We start from the raw sequence: 18,556 nt of genomic DNA, 5'->3' as shown, positions 1-18,556 counted from the left end.
TACTGTACACTAGGGGTTGTGACAACACTGAAAGAGTCTGCACACAAAGTTGACTCCAAGGTTTTTACACCCGGTCACAGGTGGGCTCGATCCCGGCACCTCATACTCGTTGGATCACTAGCCTGGCGCTAGTATATCACAGATATCTTGTGATACATACCTTCTTCTTGGTACCGAAGAGAGTCTTGGCCTTGAAGGAGAACAGGACAACATCCTCGAGGTCGGCCGGGTGGTCTAGAACAACATCAGCATCGGAACCCTGGAATCAACACACAGAATCAGACATGAAGGCAAACTGGGGTAATACAGAATAGCAAACAAATGTTCAGAACTCTTATGAAGACATCCCTCCAACACTTGATTCTCGAATTCAACATGAGGCCTGGTGGCCCAGACAACACAACACTGGGAAGGAAGACAAATGTAAACAACTGACTGAATGTTAACTGATAAGATAACTGGACCCGCGTTTGGTTATTTGTTACAACATTTGAGAATCCAACATTTCCAATTAACGATACTTCTAACGACATCCTGATGAAGTCATTTTGTGTCTCTGGTGTTTAGTGTACAGTACACGGCCTGTTGGCAGCAGATGGTCAACCTATGGGTAGAGATGGCGTTGTTGCACAGTGAAACCAACACCATCATAAAAAAAATTTTTTATTTGTGTTAACACATAATGTTGACAACCAGAGGTGTACCTCCAAAAAGGAGTAGCAGTTCCCAACACAAGACAACAATCTGTCCATCATGTAGAGCACCAGCTTACCTTGTAGCAGTGGGACTATCCAGCTTACCAGCTTAGTAGCAGAGGGACTGTCCAGTCTTGTTCAGCATCCAGTACGGGCTGTACAGCGTGACGTCGAAGCTGCCCTCGTTCACCTTGCAGTGCAGACCTAGATCCTGAAACATCAAGTACACAAAGTCAGTCTCATCTCCAGGTTAACGATGTCCTTCCCCTTACAGCAGCTCCCGCATCAAGTCCTTCCCCTTACAGCAGCTCCTGCATCAAGTCCTTCCCCTTACAGCAGCACCTGCATCAAGTCCTTCCCCTTACAGCAGCTCCTGCATCAAGCCCTTCCCCTTACAGCAGCTCCTGTATCAAGTCCTTCCCCTTACAGCAGCTCCTGCATCAAGTCCTTCCCCTTACAGCAGCTCCCGCATCAAGTCCTTCCCCTTACAGCAGCTCCTGCATCAAGTCCTTCCCCTTACAGCAGCTCCTGTATCAAGTCCTTCCCCTTACAGCAGCAGCCCTGCATCAAGTCCTTCCCCCCTTACAGCAGCTCCTGCATCAAGTCCTTCCCCTTACAGCAGCTCCTGCATCAAGTCCCTTCCCCTTACAGCAGCTCCTGCATCAAGTCCTTCCCCTTACAGCAGCTCCTGCATCAAGTCCTTCCCCTTACAGCAGCTCCTGCATCAAGTCCTTCCCCTTACAGCAGCTCCCGCATCAAGTCCTTCCCCTTACAGCAGCTCCTGTATCAAGTCCTTCCCCTTACAGCAGCTCCTGCATCAAGTCCTTCCCCTTACAGCAGCTCCTGCATTCAAGTCCTTCCCCTTACAGCAGCTCCTGCATCAAGTCCTTCCCCTACAGCAGCTCCTGCATCAAGTCCTTCCCCTTACAGCAGCTCCTGCATCAAGTCCTTCCCCTTACAGCAGCTCCTGCATCAAGTCCTTCCCCTTACAGCAGCTCCTGCATCAAGTCCTTCCCCTTACAGCAGCTCCTGCATCAAGTCCTTCCCCCCTACAGCAGCTCCTGCATCAAGTCCTTCCCCTTACAGCAGCTCCCGCATCAAGTCCTTCCCCTTACAGCAGCTCCTGCATCAAGTCCTTCCCCTTACAGCAGCTCCTGCATCAAGTCCTTCCCCTTACAGCAGCTCCTGCATCAAGTCCTTCCCCTTACAGCAGCTCCTGTGATCAAGTCCTTCCCCTTACAGCAGCTCCTGTATCAAGTCCTTCCCCTTACAGCAGCTCCTGCATCAAGTCCTTCCCCTTACAGCAGCTCCTGCATCAAGTCCTTCCCCTTACAGCAGCTCCTGCATCAAGCCCTTCCCTTACAGCAGCTCCTGCATCAAGTCCCTTCCCTTACAGCAGCTCCTGTATCAGTCCTTCCCCTTACAGCAGCTCCCGTGATCAAGTCCTTCCCCTTACAGCAGCTCCTGTATCAAGTCCTTCCCCTTACAGCAGCTCCTGCATCAAGTCCTTCCCCTTACAGCAGCTCCCGCAGATCAAGTCCTTCCCCTTACAGCAGCTCCTGCATCAAGTCCTTCCCCTTACAGCAGCTCCTGCATCAAGTCCTTCCCTTACAGCAGCTCCCTCCTGATCAAGTCCTTCCCCCACAGCAGTTCCTGCATCAAGTCCTTCCCCTACAGCAGCTCCTGCATCAAGTCCTTCCCCTTACAGCAGCTCCTGCATCAAGTCCTTCCCCTTACAGCAGCTCCTGCATCAAGTCCCTTCCCCTTACAGCAGCTCCTGCATCAAGTCCTTCCCCTTACAGCAGCTCCTGAATCAAGTCCTTCCCCTTACAGCAGCTCCCGCGTCAAGTCCTTCCCCTTACAGCAGCTCCTGTATCAAGTCCTTCCCCTTACAGCAGCTCCTGTATCAAGCCCTCCCCCCTTACAGCAGCTCTCGCATCAAGTCCTTCCCCTTACAGCAGCTCCTGCATCAAGTCCTTCCCCCTTACAGCAGCTCCTGTATCAAGTCCTTCCCCTTACAGCAGCTCCTGCATCAAGTCCTTCCCCTTACAGCAGCTCCCGCATCAAGTCCTTCCCCTTACAGCAGCTCCTGTATCAAGTCCTTCCCCTTACAGCAGCTCCCATCAAGTATCAAGTCCTTCCCCTTACAGCAGCTCCCTCATCAAGTCCTTCCCCTTACAGCAGCTCCCCGTCATCAAGTCCTTCCCCTTACAGCAGCTCCCCTTGCAGCTCCTGCATCAAGTCCTTCCCCTTACAGCAGCTCCTGCATCAAGTCCTTCCCCTTACAGCAGCTCCTGCATCAAGTCCTTCCCCCTTACAGCAGCTCCTGCATCAAGTCCTTCCCCTTACAGCAGCTCCTGCATCAAGTCCTTCCCCTTACAGCAGCTCCTGCATCAAGTCCTTCCCCTTACAGCAGCTCCTGTATCAAGTCCTTCCCCTTACAGCAGCTCCTGCATCAAGTCCTTCCCCTTACAGCAGCTCCTGCATCAAGTCCTTCCCCTTACAGCAGCTCCTGCATCAAGTCCTTCCCCTTACAGCAGCTCCTGCATCAAGTCCTTCCCCTTACAGCAGCTCCTGCATCAAGTCCTTCCCCTTACAGCAGCTCCTGCATCAAGTCCTTCCCCTTACAGCAGCTTCTGCATCAAGTCCTTCCTATCACTCATTACACTTACCATGGCAGTTTTCGTGGTTCCATCATGGCTCTCGGAGTTCCATACAGACAGCTCGGGGACATTCTTTTGGAGGGTCCTGCGGCCGATCCACTCCTTGCCCTGATAGTCCGGGATCTGTAACACAGACATAGTGTCATCCCAGCCAGCACCCAGCATAGTCTCTGTACAGGAAACCAGCATAGTCTCTGTACAGGAAACCAGCATAGTCTCTGTACAGGAAACCAGCATAGTCTCTGTACAGGAAACCAGCATAGTCACTGTACAGGAAACCAGCATAGCAGCCTTGGACAGTAATACAGCAAGGCTTTACAGATGCCCTAGGCCAGAAAACTGGCATACAGCCTCATGTTATGGGTTGTAGGATGCTTAAGATAATCCCCTGTTTTCTCAATTACCATATGAACTATTGTAAAACATGGCACTAAGTTAATAATGACAACTTCATCTTAAACACAAACAATGGGATGGAGAGAATGAGCGGATATATTACTTACTGATGCTGCAATAATAAACTATGTGAAGATGAACACAATGGAATATGATATTGAAGAAGCAGAATTAGAAGTTCCATACCACCTTGCTTGTATGAAGACACGACCTGATGGAGTGTTATCCCAGCAGGTATGACAGGTATGTTATGTACATACACCTGTCCTGGGTACCTACTGAAAGGTGGCACAGTAAAATACATGTGTGCATCTCCTCGTGACAGGCCTGTGCATGTTAACCAGGATGATACTGTATCAACTATCACCAACTTGTGGTATGTGTATTATTAGTAATATGATTTAGATCAACATTCAGCTGTGTTACGTGTAATACTGTTTAAGCTCATTTTAGTAATTCCTTGAAACATTATACATTGTTGTCATGGTAACAATGTGTTCCAAGATACACATTCTTAGAGCATGGCATCATGCTTTAGCACATTATCAGAGCATATGTGATTGCTGTACTGGTGTCAACAACTGAACAAGGTGCTTATATTCCATGCCTGTAGAGGACAATGCTGCAAGCATGTGGTTCCATGCCTGTAGAATACATCGTTGCAAGCATGTGGCTCACTGCCTGTAGAGTACAATGATGCAAGCATGTGGCTCCATGCCTGTAGAGTACAATGATGCAAGCATGTGGCTCACTGTCTGTAGAGTACAATGCTGCAAGCATGTGGCTCCATGCCTGTAGAGTACAATGCTGCAAGCATGTGGTTCACTGCCTGTAGAGTACAATGCTGCAAGCATGTGGCTCACTGCCTGTAGAGTACAATGCTGCAAGCATGTGGCTCCATGCCTGTAGAGTACAATGCTGCAAGCATGTGGCTCACTGCCTGTAGAGTACAATGCTGCAAGCATGTGGCTCACTGCCTGTAGAGTACAAAGCTGCAAGCATGTGGCTCACTGCCTGTAGAGTACAATGCTGCAAGCATGTGGCTCACTGCCTGTAGAGTACAATGCTGCAAGCATGTGGCTCACTGCCTGTAGAGTACAATGCTGCAAGCATGTGGCTCACTGGCTGTAGAGTACAATGCTGCAAGCATGTGGCTCCATGCCTGTAGAGTACAATGCTGCAAGCATGTGGATCCATGCCTGTAGAGTACAATGCTGCAAGCATGTGGATCCATGCCCCTGGAGGTACAATGATGCAAGCATGTGGCTCACTGCCTGTAGAGTACAATGCTGCAAGCATGTGGCTCCATGCCTGTAGAGTACAATGCAAGCATGTGGCTCCACTGCCTGTAGAGTACAATGCTGCAAGCATGTGGCTCCATGCCTGTAGAGTACAATGATGCAAGCATGTGGCTCACTGCCTGTAGAGTACAATGCTGCAAGCATGTGGCTCCATGCCTGTAGAGTACAATGATGCAAGCATGTGGCTCACTGCCTGTAGAGTACAATGCTGCAAGCATGTGGCTCCATGCCTCTGGGTACAATGATGCAAGCATGTGGCTCACTGCCTGTAGAGTACAATGCTGCCTGTAAGAGCACAATGATGCAAGCATGTGGCTCACGCCCGGGCCCACGTCTGTGGCTCAGCCTGTAGAGTACAATGATGCAAGCATGTGGCTCACTGCCTGTAGAGTACAATGCTGCAAGCATGTGGCTCACTGCCTGTAGAGTACAATGATGCAAGCATGTGGCTCACTGCCTGTAGAGTACAATGCTGCAAGCATGTGGCTCACTGCCTGTAGAGTACAATGATGCAAGCATGTGGCTCACTGCCTGTAGAGTACAATGCTGCAAGCATGTGGCTCCATGCCTGTAGAGTACAATGCTGCAAGCATGTGGCTCACTGCCTGTAGAGTACAATGATGCAAGCATGTGGCTCACTGCCTGTAGAGTACAATGCTGCAAGCATGTGGCTCCACTGCCTGTAGAGTACAATGCTGCAAGCATGTGGCTCACTGCCTGTAGAGTACAATGCTGCAAGCATGTGGCTCCATGCCTGTAGAGTACAATGCTGCAAGCATGTGGCTCACTGCCTGTAGAGTACAATGCTGCAAGCATGTGGCTCCATGCCTGTAGAGTACTATGCTGCAAACATGTGGCTCCATGCCTAGTGAGTACAATGTGGCACGACAATGTGAGTCTCCTCTCATGACTTGATGACACAAAGATGCAGTTTCTGTAATACTGCCACTATCATACAATCACAAGCTAAGATATACAGACAATACACCGCATGGTAAGCATTATATAAGAAGCACTAGTTTGATGGCGACATAAATCTCTAAAACGGAATACATCCAGGTTAAAACAAATCATGCTCTTGAAATCAAAAAGTGGAGAAACAAATAGGCTTGACGATGACAGCAGGGTGTTTGAGATATGAAAGGTGTTGGTGCAGTGACACATGTATCTAGCATACTGTTCCACGTCTACAGTCTCTACCAGCTATACACTGGCTTGGTGCAGTGACACATGTATCTAGCATACTGTTCCACGTCTACAGTCTCTACCAGCTACACACCAGCTATACATTGGCTTGGTGCAAGTGTATGATGTGTGAGTAGAGCGAGTCACCTGACATCCATATACTCAGAACACATAGCTGACATCTGCTGTCATCTGTGCTCAACTGGGTATACATAAACCTATCTGTGGGTAATAGAATTCGTTTTACTGTGCTGTCTTCCAGAACCCAAACAGCTTGTGATGTGTTGCCCTTGTCCTACAGGTGTGTCCAAGTGATCGGACATAGGGACATGGTCAGCCTTCACATGTGTTGACCTACGTGTGGACCTCACCTCTTTCTTACATATAGGAAGTGTTCAAAGCCTCTCTTCTATTAAGGATATTGAAGAAAAAAAAGAAGCAATATTTTCTGTCAAATTTTATCAATTTTCCGACCACCTTGTTAATAATGAATTATGAATGTCCTCATGAGCAAAGCCTTTCGTCTGGGAACCCATTGAGGTGAGTAGAGTCAAATATGCACTTATATTCACTACATTTTCCAAACAACTATCCTAAACTTAAATCAACAGTACAGCGTGCAGTCAAATGTCAGACGGCAGACATTAGTGGGACTATCTGCCTGGGGCAGTCAGTACACATGTACTAGGATGGTGAGACTTGGGGACAACTGGATCAACAAGCAGATTATTGACCTACTCAGTAACCTCAAGGACACAGCACTTTTCTCTATTCACATACTTCAGAATTTACTCATATAAAACAATTTTAAAAAGATATTTTCCCAAACAGTTCATAAAAACACTTCTGTGGAGGACCAAAACACCAACAGCTTATTAGTAATGAGTTACCATGTAAACAAATTATACACAAGTCCTTTGAGATGTAACTTTCAAATATTTCACTCCAAAAACATCAACCAAATGGCTTCATGCCCCGCTGACTATCCAGTCAGCCAGTGTTTTATATCTCCATACCATGACACATTATGATATGACCCATTCCCTTGGATAACTCTGTATCTTCATTTCTCTGTCTGCACCTTCCCACCAAACCTCTCACCCCTGATGAGTCTGTAACAGTTGCCATGTCAGTGTTGTGTCATTATGGTAGCTACTTGGTCCAGGCATGTTTCAGGAGATACCAGACACTGGCTACTGTAGGATGGCTTTACTACAGAACATGTGGATGTACTGTCCATGAGGCTGCCAAGCTCCCCAGTCTCACCATCGGCTACAGACAGCCCAGACTGTCAACTACACAGACACACGACAACAGACACATGACAACAGACACATGACAACAGACACATGACAACAGACACATGATGCATATGTGAGCTAGGCTACAATCATACCACAATGTCCAGGCGTGGCTGTCAGGGGGGAAAGTCAAGTGTTAAGAGTTATCACAGACATGTTACACCAAGCTGGCGTTAGTCCCTCAACGTGCTGGCAGATCCACAAAATCCCAGCCCCATACAGTCCCTTACACCACACACATCACCACAATACCTCATCCCAGCTGGACACGCATCCCATGTACCAGAACATTTCACATGTTAGAAAATACATCATTTAGCAGGTCAATAGATATTAGTAATTTATTATTAAATCATTTAAGTAATAACTTTCACTTGTACGGGAAAGGTTTTTAGTTAGCGCCAGAGACAGAGGGACGGACTTACTGATATTTCCAGGTTTGACTCGTTGACACTGGCATGGAGGAGGGGGATGTTCTCCCCCTTCTGTAGGGTCTGCTGCTCCGACATCCCCTGAAACACACAGTGCATCGTGTAGACACTCGGCCAGATGATGGTGGAGAGGCCTCACACACTACATACAACCTACATAGAGGTGATGGGACACAACCTACATAGAGGTGATGGGAAACACCCTACATAGAGGTGATGGCACACGACTTACATAGAGGTGATGGGACACGACCTACATAGAGGTGATGGGACACGACCTACATAGAGGTGATGGGACACGACCTACATAGAGGTGATGGGACACGACCTACATAGAGGTGATGGGACACGACCTACATAGAGGTGATGGGACACAACCTACATAGAGGTGATGGGACACAACCTACATAGAGGTGATGAGACACAACCTACCTCCAGCATAGAGGTGATGGGACACAACCTACCTCTAGCATAGAGGTGATGGGACACAACCTACCTCCAGCATATAAGTGATGGGACACAATCTACCTCCAGCATAGAGGTGATGGGACACAACCTACCTCTAGCATAGAGGTGATGGGACACAACCTACCTCCAGCATAGAGGTGATGGGACACAACCTACCTCCAGCATAGAGGTGATGGGACACAACCTACCTCCAGCATATAAGTGATGGGACACAACCTACCTCCAGCATAGAGGTGATGGGACACAACCTACCTCCAGCATATAAGTGATGGGACACAACCTACCTCCAGCATATAAGTGATGGGACACAACCTACCTCCAGCATATAAGTGATGGGACACAACCTACCTCCAGCATATAAGTGATGGGACACAACCTTCCTCCAGCATATAAGTGATGGGACACAACCTACCTCCAGCATATAAGTGATGGGACACAACCTACCTCCAGCATATAAGTGATGGGACACCACCTACCTCCAGCATATAAGTGATGGGACACAACCTACCTCCAGCATATAAGTGATGGGGAAGGGCAGCAGGTTGTGAAGAATGACTGTAGGGTACAGGTGTAGGACGTAGCTCTTGGCTGAAGGCTCCTCGCCTGCCTCAAAGAAGATGTTCTCCACCTCAGTGCTCACCTGGAACACCACAGTTACCACTTCATAACAACACTCCAATCAGTTAAAAACCATTGAAAGTAGTGGTCAGATATATGCCTGAGTATTTGTTTTAACAGTACAATACCTTTAAGAAATCTGTACCAAAAATGAATTAGCTTGTTAAACGAGTATGCAGATGATATCATACAGTAGACCCATTACAGGCCTTCCCCTCAGTTACAACCTCTCCAACCAAGGAAGTCAGGATACTGGCCATTACGTCATGACATAATATATATGTTGACCAGGAAAGAGTTAAACTGAAACATTCGTGTAAGTTCAGAACATGTTTGACCTCCAGCTGAGGTCAACCATCCACAGGATGATGTCAGACTCACATTGAAGTAGAAGGCTGAGTATCCACTCTGTCGACTCGGGCACGCACACTGCTTGATTCCGCCATTCTCTGCAGCCCGCCACCGGAACGCTTCCTTACACATGTCGTATCTGCAATGACAGAGAGATCACTACAAGCTGTCTCCCATATCACACACCATCTGAACAGCATCTCATCTTCCAAATATATCTGATTAGGGAGCTGACTTGAGTTCCTTTATTGCATTTACTGAGTCTCAATCCGCGGTAGATACTGTGTTATGAATCCACATAGAAATAAATATGCATGAATTAAAACTGTCAGTGAATCACACACACAAACATGAGAGATTCTAGTTCTCCTGCGTGTGTACACAGGCAACACCCGACCCAAATCAACCTTTAGTTTGATCATCTGTTGTATTTCTGTAAATAATGGTCTCACCCTTCCACAGGTCGGAAGAAGAGTTCACTGGATGAGGAGTAGACAGCATGCAGCGGGATGTTGAAGATGCCACCAGGAGGGGTCACTCCACAGCTGTCAGTTCGTGTATCCCCCCGGTAGTACACCTCCACTGCTTGGTCCAAGTGATTCTTTACCTAAACAAGAGTGAGTCAGTGAGTAGGTGAAACTGTTGTCAGGAATGTTCATGACTGACTGAGTTTGGTTTTACGCCGCTTTTAGCAATATTCCAGCAACATCACGGCAGGGGACACCAGAAATGGGCTTCACACATTGTACCCATGTGGGGATTCGAACCCGGGTCTTCGGCGTGACGAGCCAACGCTTTAACCACTAGGCTACCCCACCACCCCCAGGAATGTTCATGAGCTATCATGGTGCAATATAGACAAACTTTATGGATAACGTCTTTATTTTGTGAGTCTATTATTCGGAAATGAAGAAGTTGTTATCTATATATTTTGTCTATATTGTACTTCCCAGCTTCTGAATGCCAGTGATCACAGTGGTCTGAACCTGGGAAACCCATAGCAGGAAACATACCACTCCATCATCACCACGTCAAACAGTCTGACCACCAGATGCTATCACAGTCACCTCTTATAACAGCAATTTGGTTCATGGGACCTGGTGAAGTCGGGGTTCCACTAACAGCTAAAACATGGAAGTGTCAGCTTTTTGGTTGATGTCCCCGAAGTCATACAATGATGTGTATTGACATAACAGATAGCTGTTAAGTGTACGAAAGACAAAATTGCAGAAAACTACCTGTATGAGTGACTGCAGGGCCACTATCTTCTGCCCGACATGCGCCTGTGTGTTGGCGACGATGGCCCACTTGTCTCCACTGTGAGACACCTTGTTGATCTGGAACATGCGTTTCTCGGCCCTCTTGATGGTCACTTCTCGAGTAGCTCCAAACTCCTCCACCTACACAACACACACAGATAGTTTACTGTCTGAATCTGGCAGATTTCATGTTCTACATCCATTGGTTATAGCAGTATACTGCAGCAATGCCACTGATGTTAAGTACTGAACATACCAGGAAGATGATCTTTCTCTCCACACCCTCCTGCGTCGCCTTGATGACAGATGCCTTCGTGGATGCCTGGGCAACGATCTTCTCTGACAGGGGCAGCTTCTTCAAAGACTGGAGCTTGACACGCCCACTGACTGCATGGGTCGGAGTCTACACATGGAGAATATACACACGTCAGTGACAGACAAGTTATACCTAGACACACCCACTGACTGCATGAGTCGGAGTCTACACATGGAGAATATACACACGTCAGTGACAGACAAGTTATACCTAGACACACCCACTGACTGCATGGGTCGGAGTCTACACATGGAGAATATACACACGTCAGTGACAGACAAGTTATACCTAGACACACCCACTGACTGCATGGAGAATTACGGACAAACAAGTCTACACATGGAGGGTCGAATATACACACGTCAGTGACAGACAAGTTATACCTAGACACACCCACTGACTGCAGGATTATACCTGAAGCAGCCCACTGAGTCTCTACACACATGGAGAATATACACACGACTGCAGGATTCGAGTCAGTGACACCACTGACAAGTGACAGACAAGTTATACCTAGAACCATTATCTACCTACACGCGTCAGTGAGACACACCCACTGACTGCATGATTCTGGTGGAGTCTACACATGGAGAATATACACACGTCAGTGACAGACAAGTTATACCTAGACACACCCACTGACTGCAGGATTCGGAGTCTACACATGGAGAATATACACACACGTCCAGTGACAGACAAGTTATACCTAGACACTTTGACACTGACTGCATGATTATACGAGTCTAACACATGGAGAATATGACCGCAGTCAGTGACAGACAAGTTATACCTAGACACGCCCACTGACTGACTGCATGGATTACACACGAGTCCTAGACAACACATGGAGAATATACACCGCGTCAGTGACCAGTGACAGACAAGTTATACCTAGACAGACACCCACTGACTGCAGGATTCGAGTCTCACACATGGAGAATATACACCGCACGTCAGTGACAGACAAGTTATACCTAGACACGCCCACTGACTGCATGATTCGAGTCTACACACTGGAGGAGAGAATATACACACGTCAGTGACAGACAAGTTATACCTAGACACACCCACTGACTGCAGGATTCGGAGTCTACACATGGAGAATATACACACGTCAGTGACAGACAAGTTATACCTAGACACACCCACTGACTGCATGGGTTGGAGTCTACACATGGAGAATATACACACGTCAGTGACAGACAAGTTATACCTAGACACGCCCACTGACTGCATGGGTCGGAGTCTACACATGGAGAATATACACACCTCAGTGACAGACAAGTTATACCTAGACACACCCACTGACTGCATGGGTTGGAGTCTACACATGGAGAATATACACACGTCAGTGACAGACAAGTTATACCTAGACACGCCCACTGACTGCATGGGTCAGAGTCTACACATGGGTGTGTCACGTGGGTCTCTATGTATGACCTGTTTGTCACAAGGACAACACAAGGACAACACAAGGTCAACACAATGGACAACACACTGGACAACACACTGGTCACAGATAAGTCCTATCTAGAAGTGTCAGAGAGCATAGTGACGTGCACATACCTCAAAGGACGTGTCCAGCTTGAGTACAATGTCCATGCCGGTGTAGTTCTCTATGACGTAGGGAGTGAGGACTTCCCCAATTGCAGTTGATGGCTCCACCAAGTTGTAAGCATCATTGAAGGCCTGCATCACAAAAAACATAGATTAACAACATTCTTAACATGTTTTTGTCAATTTCACAATAATGAAAATAGAAATATGTCACAAGAAATATAGGGGCAGGTTTTGACCACACAAAAGCATGGCAGACTTTAGAAAGATAAAACATGAAATCATCCAAAAGGTGTATGTATATTTCTCCAGTGGTTCTGATTTTCTAATCCGCAATCCCTAATCCCTTCCATGTCAGTCAACCCGAGATCCTGGGGCTCCACCTCCAGCAGGGATGGGGTCCTCCCTAGCTGCACTAGACATGCAGGCAGACATCACTAGGTATTTTGTAAGGCGGATGACTACAGGTGCACGTGTGTAGAAACTCACCTTGCCCAGGTTGGTGAGCACCTCCAGGCAGGCCTTGGACATGGTGAGCTGCATGGCATCAGTAGACTTGATGCTAACGCTCATCTTGGGCAGCGGCATCACCACGGCGTCTTCAGCATCCTCTGGAGGCAACGGGGGAAGGTCATCGTTCTGCACCACCTGGAACACACAAAACACATTCATGTGTACTCACGCCATGTAGCATGTATAATACCCGCACTATACAACATGTATGTCTACCCAAAAAAGTAGGCTATTGGGGACAACAACCATAGGCACCTGGGTCAACTGTACGTTATTGGGCAACAACTGTAGGCACCTGGGTCAACTGCACGTTATTGGGCAACAACTGTAGGCACCTGGGTCAACTGTACGTTATTGGGCAACAACTGTAGGCACCTGGGTCAACTGTAATGCGTTATTGGGCAACAACTGTAGGCACCGCAACTGTGCGTGGGCAGCAACTGTAGGCACCTGGGTCAACTGTAATGCGTTATTGGGCAACAACTGTAGGCACCTGGGTCAACTGTGTGTTGATTAATGGCAGCAACTGTAGGCACCTGCTATGGTCAACAACTGTAGGCACCTGGGTATTGCGGCAACAACTGTAGGCACCTGGGTCAACTGTAACAACTGTAGGCACCTGGGTCAACTGTATCGTTATTGGGCAACAACTGTAGGCACCTGGGTCAACTGTAATGCGTATTGGGCAACAACTGTAGGCACCTGGGTCAACTGTAATGCTGGGCAACAACTGTAGGCACCTGGGTCAACTGTACGTTATTGGGCAACAACTGTAGGCACCTGGGTCAACTGTACGTTATTGGGCAACAACTGTAGGCACCTGGGTCAACTGTACGTTATTGGGCAACAACTGTAGGCACCTGGGTCAACTGTACGTTATTGGGCAACAACTGTAGGCACCTGGGTCATTGTACATGCAATTGGGCAACAACTGTAGGCACCTGGGTCAACTATGCGTTATTGGGCAACAACTGTAGGCACCTGGGTCAACTGTACGTTATTGGGCAACAACTGTAGGCACCCGGGTCAACTGTACGTTATTGGGCAACAACTGTAGGCACCTGGGTCAACTATGCGTTATTGGGCAACAACTGTAGGCACCTGGGTCAACTATGCGTTATTGGGCAACAACTGTAGGCACCTGGGTCAGCTATGCGTTATTGGGCAACAACTGTAGGCACCTGGGTCAACTGCTAATGCGTTATTGGGCAACAACTGTAGGCACCTGGGTCAACTATGCGTTATTGGGCAACAACTGTAGGCACCTGGGTCAACTATGCGTTATTGGGCAACAACTGTAGGCACCTGGGTCAACTGCTATGCGTTATTGGGCAACAACTGTAGGCACCGGGTCAACTATGCGTTATTGGGCAACAACTGTAGGCACCTGGGTCAACTGTACGTTATTGGGCAACAACTGTAGGCACCTGGGTCAACTGTACGTTATTGGGCAACAACTGTAGGCACCTGGGTCAACTGTACGTTATTGGGCAACAACTGTAGGCACCTGGGTCAACTGTACATTATTGGGCAACAACTGTAGGCACCTGGGTCAACTGTACGTTATTGGGCAACAACTATTGGCAACTGGGGACAACAACTGTAGGCTATTAGGACAACAACTGAAGGATACTGGGCAACAACTGTAGGCTACTGGAACATATTCTTACCTGGAAACAGGTTCAGGAGAAATACTCTAATCTTGGATGTATAGCTTAAAACTTAACCTACAACAATGACAGTGTACATACCTCAAGTCCCAGCTCCCAGCGGCGAAGCTTCCCATCCTCCAGGAAGGGCTCTACCAACGGCTCCCACACAGCCAGCTTCTCATTGTAATATGCAACCTCAAGCTGCAGTGAGCTGTCCACCAACAGCTGAAATACACCAGGCTAAGTCTCAGACAGGCAGCAAAATCACATCAACAGTGCCACAGAAACATCAACCTCAAAATGTCAAAGCAACATCAGTTCCACCTCAACCCTGGTGTCAAAGAATCATCACTCTCACATCCGTGTCACACAGGCAGTAACATCAGTCTCACAACATGTGTGTCCCTAAACATCAGTCTCACAACATGTGTGTCCCTAAACATCAGTCTCACAACATGTGTGTCCCTAAACATCAGTCTCACAACATGTGTGTCCCTAAACATCAGTTTCACAACATGTGTGTCCCTAAACATCAGTCTCACAACATGTGTGTCCCTAAACATCAGTCTCACAACATGTGTGTCCCTAAACATCAGTCTCACAACATGTGTGTCCCTAAACATCAGTCTCACAACATGTGTGTCCCTAAACATCAGTCTCACAACATGTGTGTCCCTAAACATCAGTCTCACAACATGTGTGTCCCTAAACATCAGTCTCACAACATGTGTGTCCCTAAACATCAGTCTCACAACATGTGTGTCCCTAAACATCAGTCTCACGACATGTGTGTCCCTAAACATCAGTCTCACAACATGTGTGTCCCTAAACATCAGTCTCACGCGACATGTGTGTCCTAAACATCAGTCTCACAACATGTGTGTCCCTAAACATCAGTCTCACAACATGTGTCCCCTAAACATCAGTCTCACAACATGTGTGTCCCTAAACATCAGTCTCACAACATGTGTCCCTAAACATCAGTCTCACGCGACGTGTGTGTCCCTAAACATCAGTCTCACAACATGTGTGTCCCTAAACATCAGTCTCACAACATGTGTGTCCCTAAACATCAGTCTCACAACATGTGTGTCACTAAACATCAGTCTCACGACATGTGTCCCTAAACATCAGTCTCACGCTAACATGTGTGTCCTAAACATCAGTCTCACGACATGTGTGTCCCTAAACATCAGTCTCACAACATGTGTGTCCCTAAACATCAGTCTCACAACATGTGTCCCTAAACATCAGTCTCACAACATGTGTGTCCCTAAACATCAGTCTCACAACATGTGTGTCCCTAAACATCAGTCTCACAACATGTGTGTCCCTAAACATCAGTCTCACAACATCAGTCTCATGTGTGTCCCTAAACATCAGTCTCACAACATGTGTGTCCCTAAACATCAGTCTCATAACATGTGTGTCCCTAAACATCAGTCTCACGGCATGTGTGTCCCTAAACATCAGTCTCACAACATGTGTGTCCCTAAACATCAGTCTCACAACATGTGTGTCCCTAAACATCAGTCTCACATGTGTGTCCCTAAACATCAGTCTCACGACATGTGTGTCCCTAAACATCAGTCTCACAACATGTGTGTCCCTAAACATCAGTCTCACAACATGTGTGTCCCTAAACATCAGTCTCACAACATGTGTGTCCCTAAACATCAGTCTCACAACATGTGTGTCCCTAAACATCAGTCTCACGACATGTGTGTCATGTCTCACCGACATGTGTCCCTAAACATCAGTCTCACAACATGTCCCTAAAACATCAGTCTCACAACATCGTCCCTAAACATCAGTCATGTGTGTCCCTAAACATCAGTCTCACAACATGTGTGTCCCTAAACATCAGTCTCACGACATGTGTGTCCCTAAACATCAGTCTCACAACATGTGTCCCTAAACATCAGTCTCACGACATGTGTGTCCCTAAACATCAGTCTCACAACATGCGTGTCCCTAAACATCAGTCTCACAACATGTGTGTCCCTAAACATCAGTCTCACAACATGTGTGTCCCTAAACATCAGTCTCACAACATGTGTCCCTAAACATCAGTCTCACAACATGTGTGTCCCTAAACATCAGTCTCACAACATGTGTGTCCCTAAACATCAGTCTCACACGTCCCTAAACATCAGTCTCACGACATGTGTGTCCCTAAACATCAGTCTCAACTCAACATAGATAACACAGACAGAAACATCAGTCTGGCAAATACACTGGCATCTCCTCAACCACGGCCTCTCTGTGGCCATACATCACGCAGTAGTGGACAGGAACAGGATCTGGCACTTGAAAGCCCTACCTTTGAGCTCCAGTCACGGACTTCAGCCTGGAATGATGACTCAACAATCAGTAGCGGCACCGTCCTATGGCCGACACCCCCTTCAAGCTTGATCACAAGGGATGGCAAATTCAGGATCAACTGTACAAAACAAGCAGATCCAAAATGAAACATCACATAAACCTCATTTGGCTAATCCTTGGCGTTTTGAAACATTTAACAGAAAAATACCCACAATGTTTCAGATTTGAGGATGACCATCTAAGATTATAGTTAGCATAGGGACCAGTTTGTACATTTACTCTTTCATGTGCCATATACTCTGACACAAACGTGTATGGTTGACAGAGACATTACCTGTTCTCCACGTGGCATGCCGACCTCCTCGGCAACCTCTCCGTTTGTCAGGGCAGGTTCTGTCACTTCTGGTGCAAGACCTTCCTCAACTGTAACAGTGAAAACATCACAGAAGTTGCAGTGTCCACTACTGTGACAGACCAGGAAACATCCATTCACGCACACACTGGTTTCCAGGAACACTCAGTTAGCCTTAGTTTCAAAACCAAGAAAGAATTATGATAACTGAACTCTGCATATCAGTGTCTGACAGCAGTTGAAAGGAACTGCTGTACAAAAAGCATAGGATTTTAAGTGCTGAGCGGTGAGACCACGTACTGGACTTGAGGTACCAGAAGTTGCACTCTTCCACCTTCTTTACCGTCCACAGTGCAGCGGGTACCGGCTCTCTGGTTGGGCCTTCTTCCTCTGCCTACAAACAGAATTACTACTCGTAAACACAACTGTTTTAAGTGAATAAAATATATACCATTCAGGTCCAAGTAAAAATAAGTACAGATGTGTAAGAATAAGTGTGTCTTTCAAGGTTCTTGTGTGTTCGTGCATGTTCTTGACAGCCATCAAAATATGAATAAATGTGATTCAGGATGGAAACAGACTTACTGGTTTGGAGGCAAATCCTGCTGACATGGCAGCTTTCTTTGTGCATGTATACTCATGGAAAAATGTATTGCAACACCTATGATTTTAACTCCCAATTAGTCTATATTATTATCGTGTTTGTTTATTCTGACCCTTGAGGTGCACTATTCATTGACTTAAGATATATACATGCTTTGATCAAAGGCAAACATCACTTGCAATATGTATACCCATCATTAAACAAATATCAAATTTCAGTAAACTGTTCTTACAGCTTGATGACTCTGGGGGTCGGGGGAGGGAGGGAGGGAGGAGAAGAATGAATCACAAGTCTTCATCTGTTCATGTAAAGTGGTGTGTTAAAAGCCACATTGTCGTTTTTCCAACAGAATGGTCTGAAACTGCCTGAAATCATCTGGGTACAGTGCAAGACGACCAATCAGACGTCTGTTGTTCTCCCCAGAGCAGCACAAACCAGCTTAGTGTCAAGCTCATTGGAATATGACGTCATGGGGAAGGTCAATTGGTCAGACGAAAGTTGATTTCTTCTGTTCATGACTGATGGCCAAGCTCATGTTTGGTAACATACTGATAATATGGAAATATGGG

At 47.0% G+C, this 18,556-nt stretch overlaps 1 protein-coding gene across 1 annotated transcript in view; it reads right to left on the bottom strand.

The window, feature by feature from the left end:
* The window catches only part of LOC124279093 (vacuolar protein sorting-associated protein 13C-like), a 139,069-nt gene that overhangs the window by 37,318 nt on the left and 83,195 nt on the right, over positions 1-18,556 (bottom strand). Inside the window, 16 exon segments of the mRNA XM_046714892.1 lie at positions 161-259; positions 805-906; positions 3,368-3,481; positions 7,637-7,654; positions 7,967-8,053; positions 8,949-9,080; positions 9,440-9,548; positions 9,862-10,016; positions 10,648-10,809; positions 10,925-11,071; positions 12,551-12,673; positions 13,031-13,189; positions 14,806-14,931; positions 17,030-17,149; positions 17,366-17,454; positions 17,684-17,777. Of these exon segments, the coding sequence (XP_046570848.1) occupies positions 161-259; positions 805-906; positions 3,368-3,481; positions 7,637-7,654; positions 7,967-8,053; positions 8,949-9,080; positions 9,440-9,548; positions 9,862-10,016; positions 10,648-10,809; positions 10,925-11,071; positions 12,551-12,673; positions 13,031-13,189; positions 14,806-14,931; positions 17,030-17,149; positions 17,366-17,454; positions 17,684-17,777 (1,836 nt within the window).

Source organism: Haliotis rubra, unplaced genomic scaffold (genome assembly GCF_003918875.1).
Source record: "Haliotis rubra isolate DU_JTF1 unplaced genomic scaffold, ASM391887v1 Scf246, whole genome shotgun sequence".
NCBI lineage: Eukaryota > Metazoa > Mollusca > Gastropoda > Lepetellida > Haliotidae > Haliotis > Haliotis rubra.
This window is presented reverse-complemented; position numbering and strand designations above follow the sequence as displayed.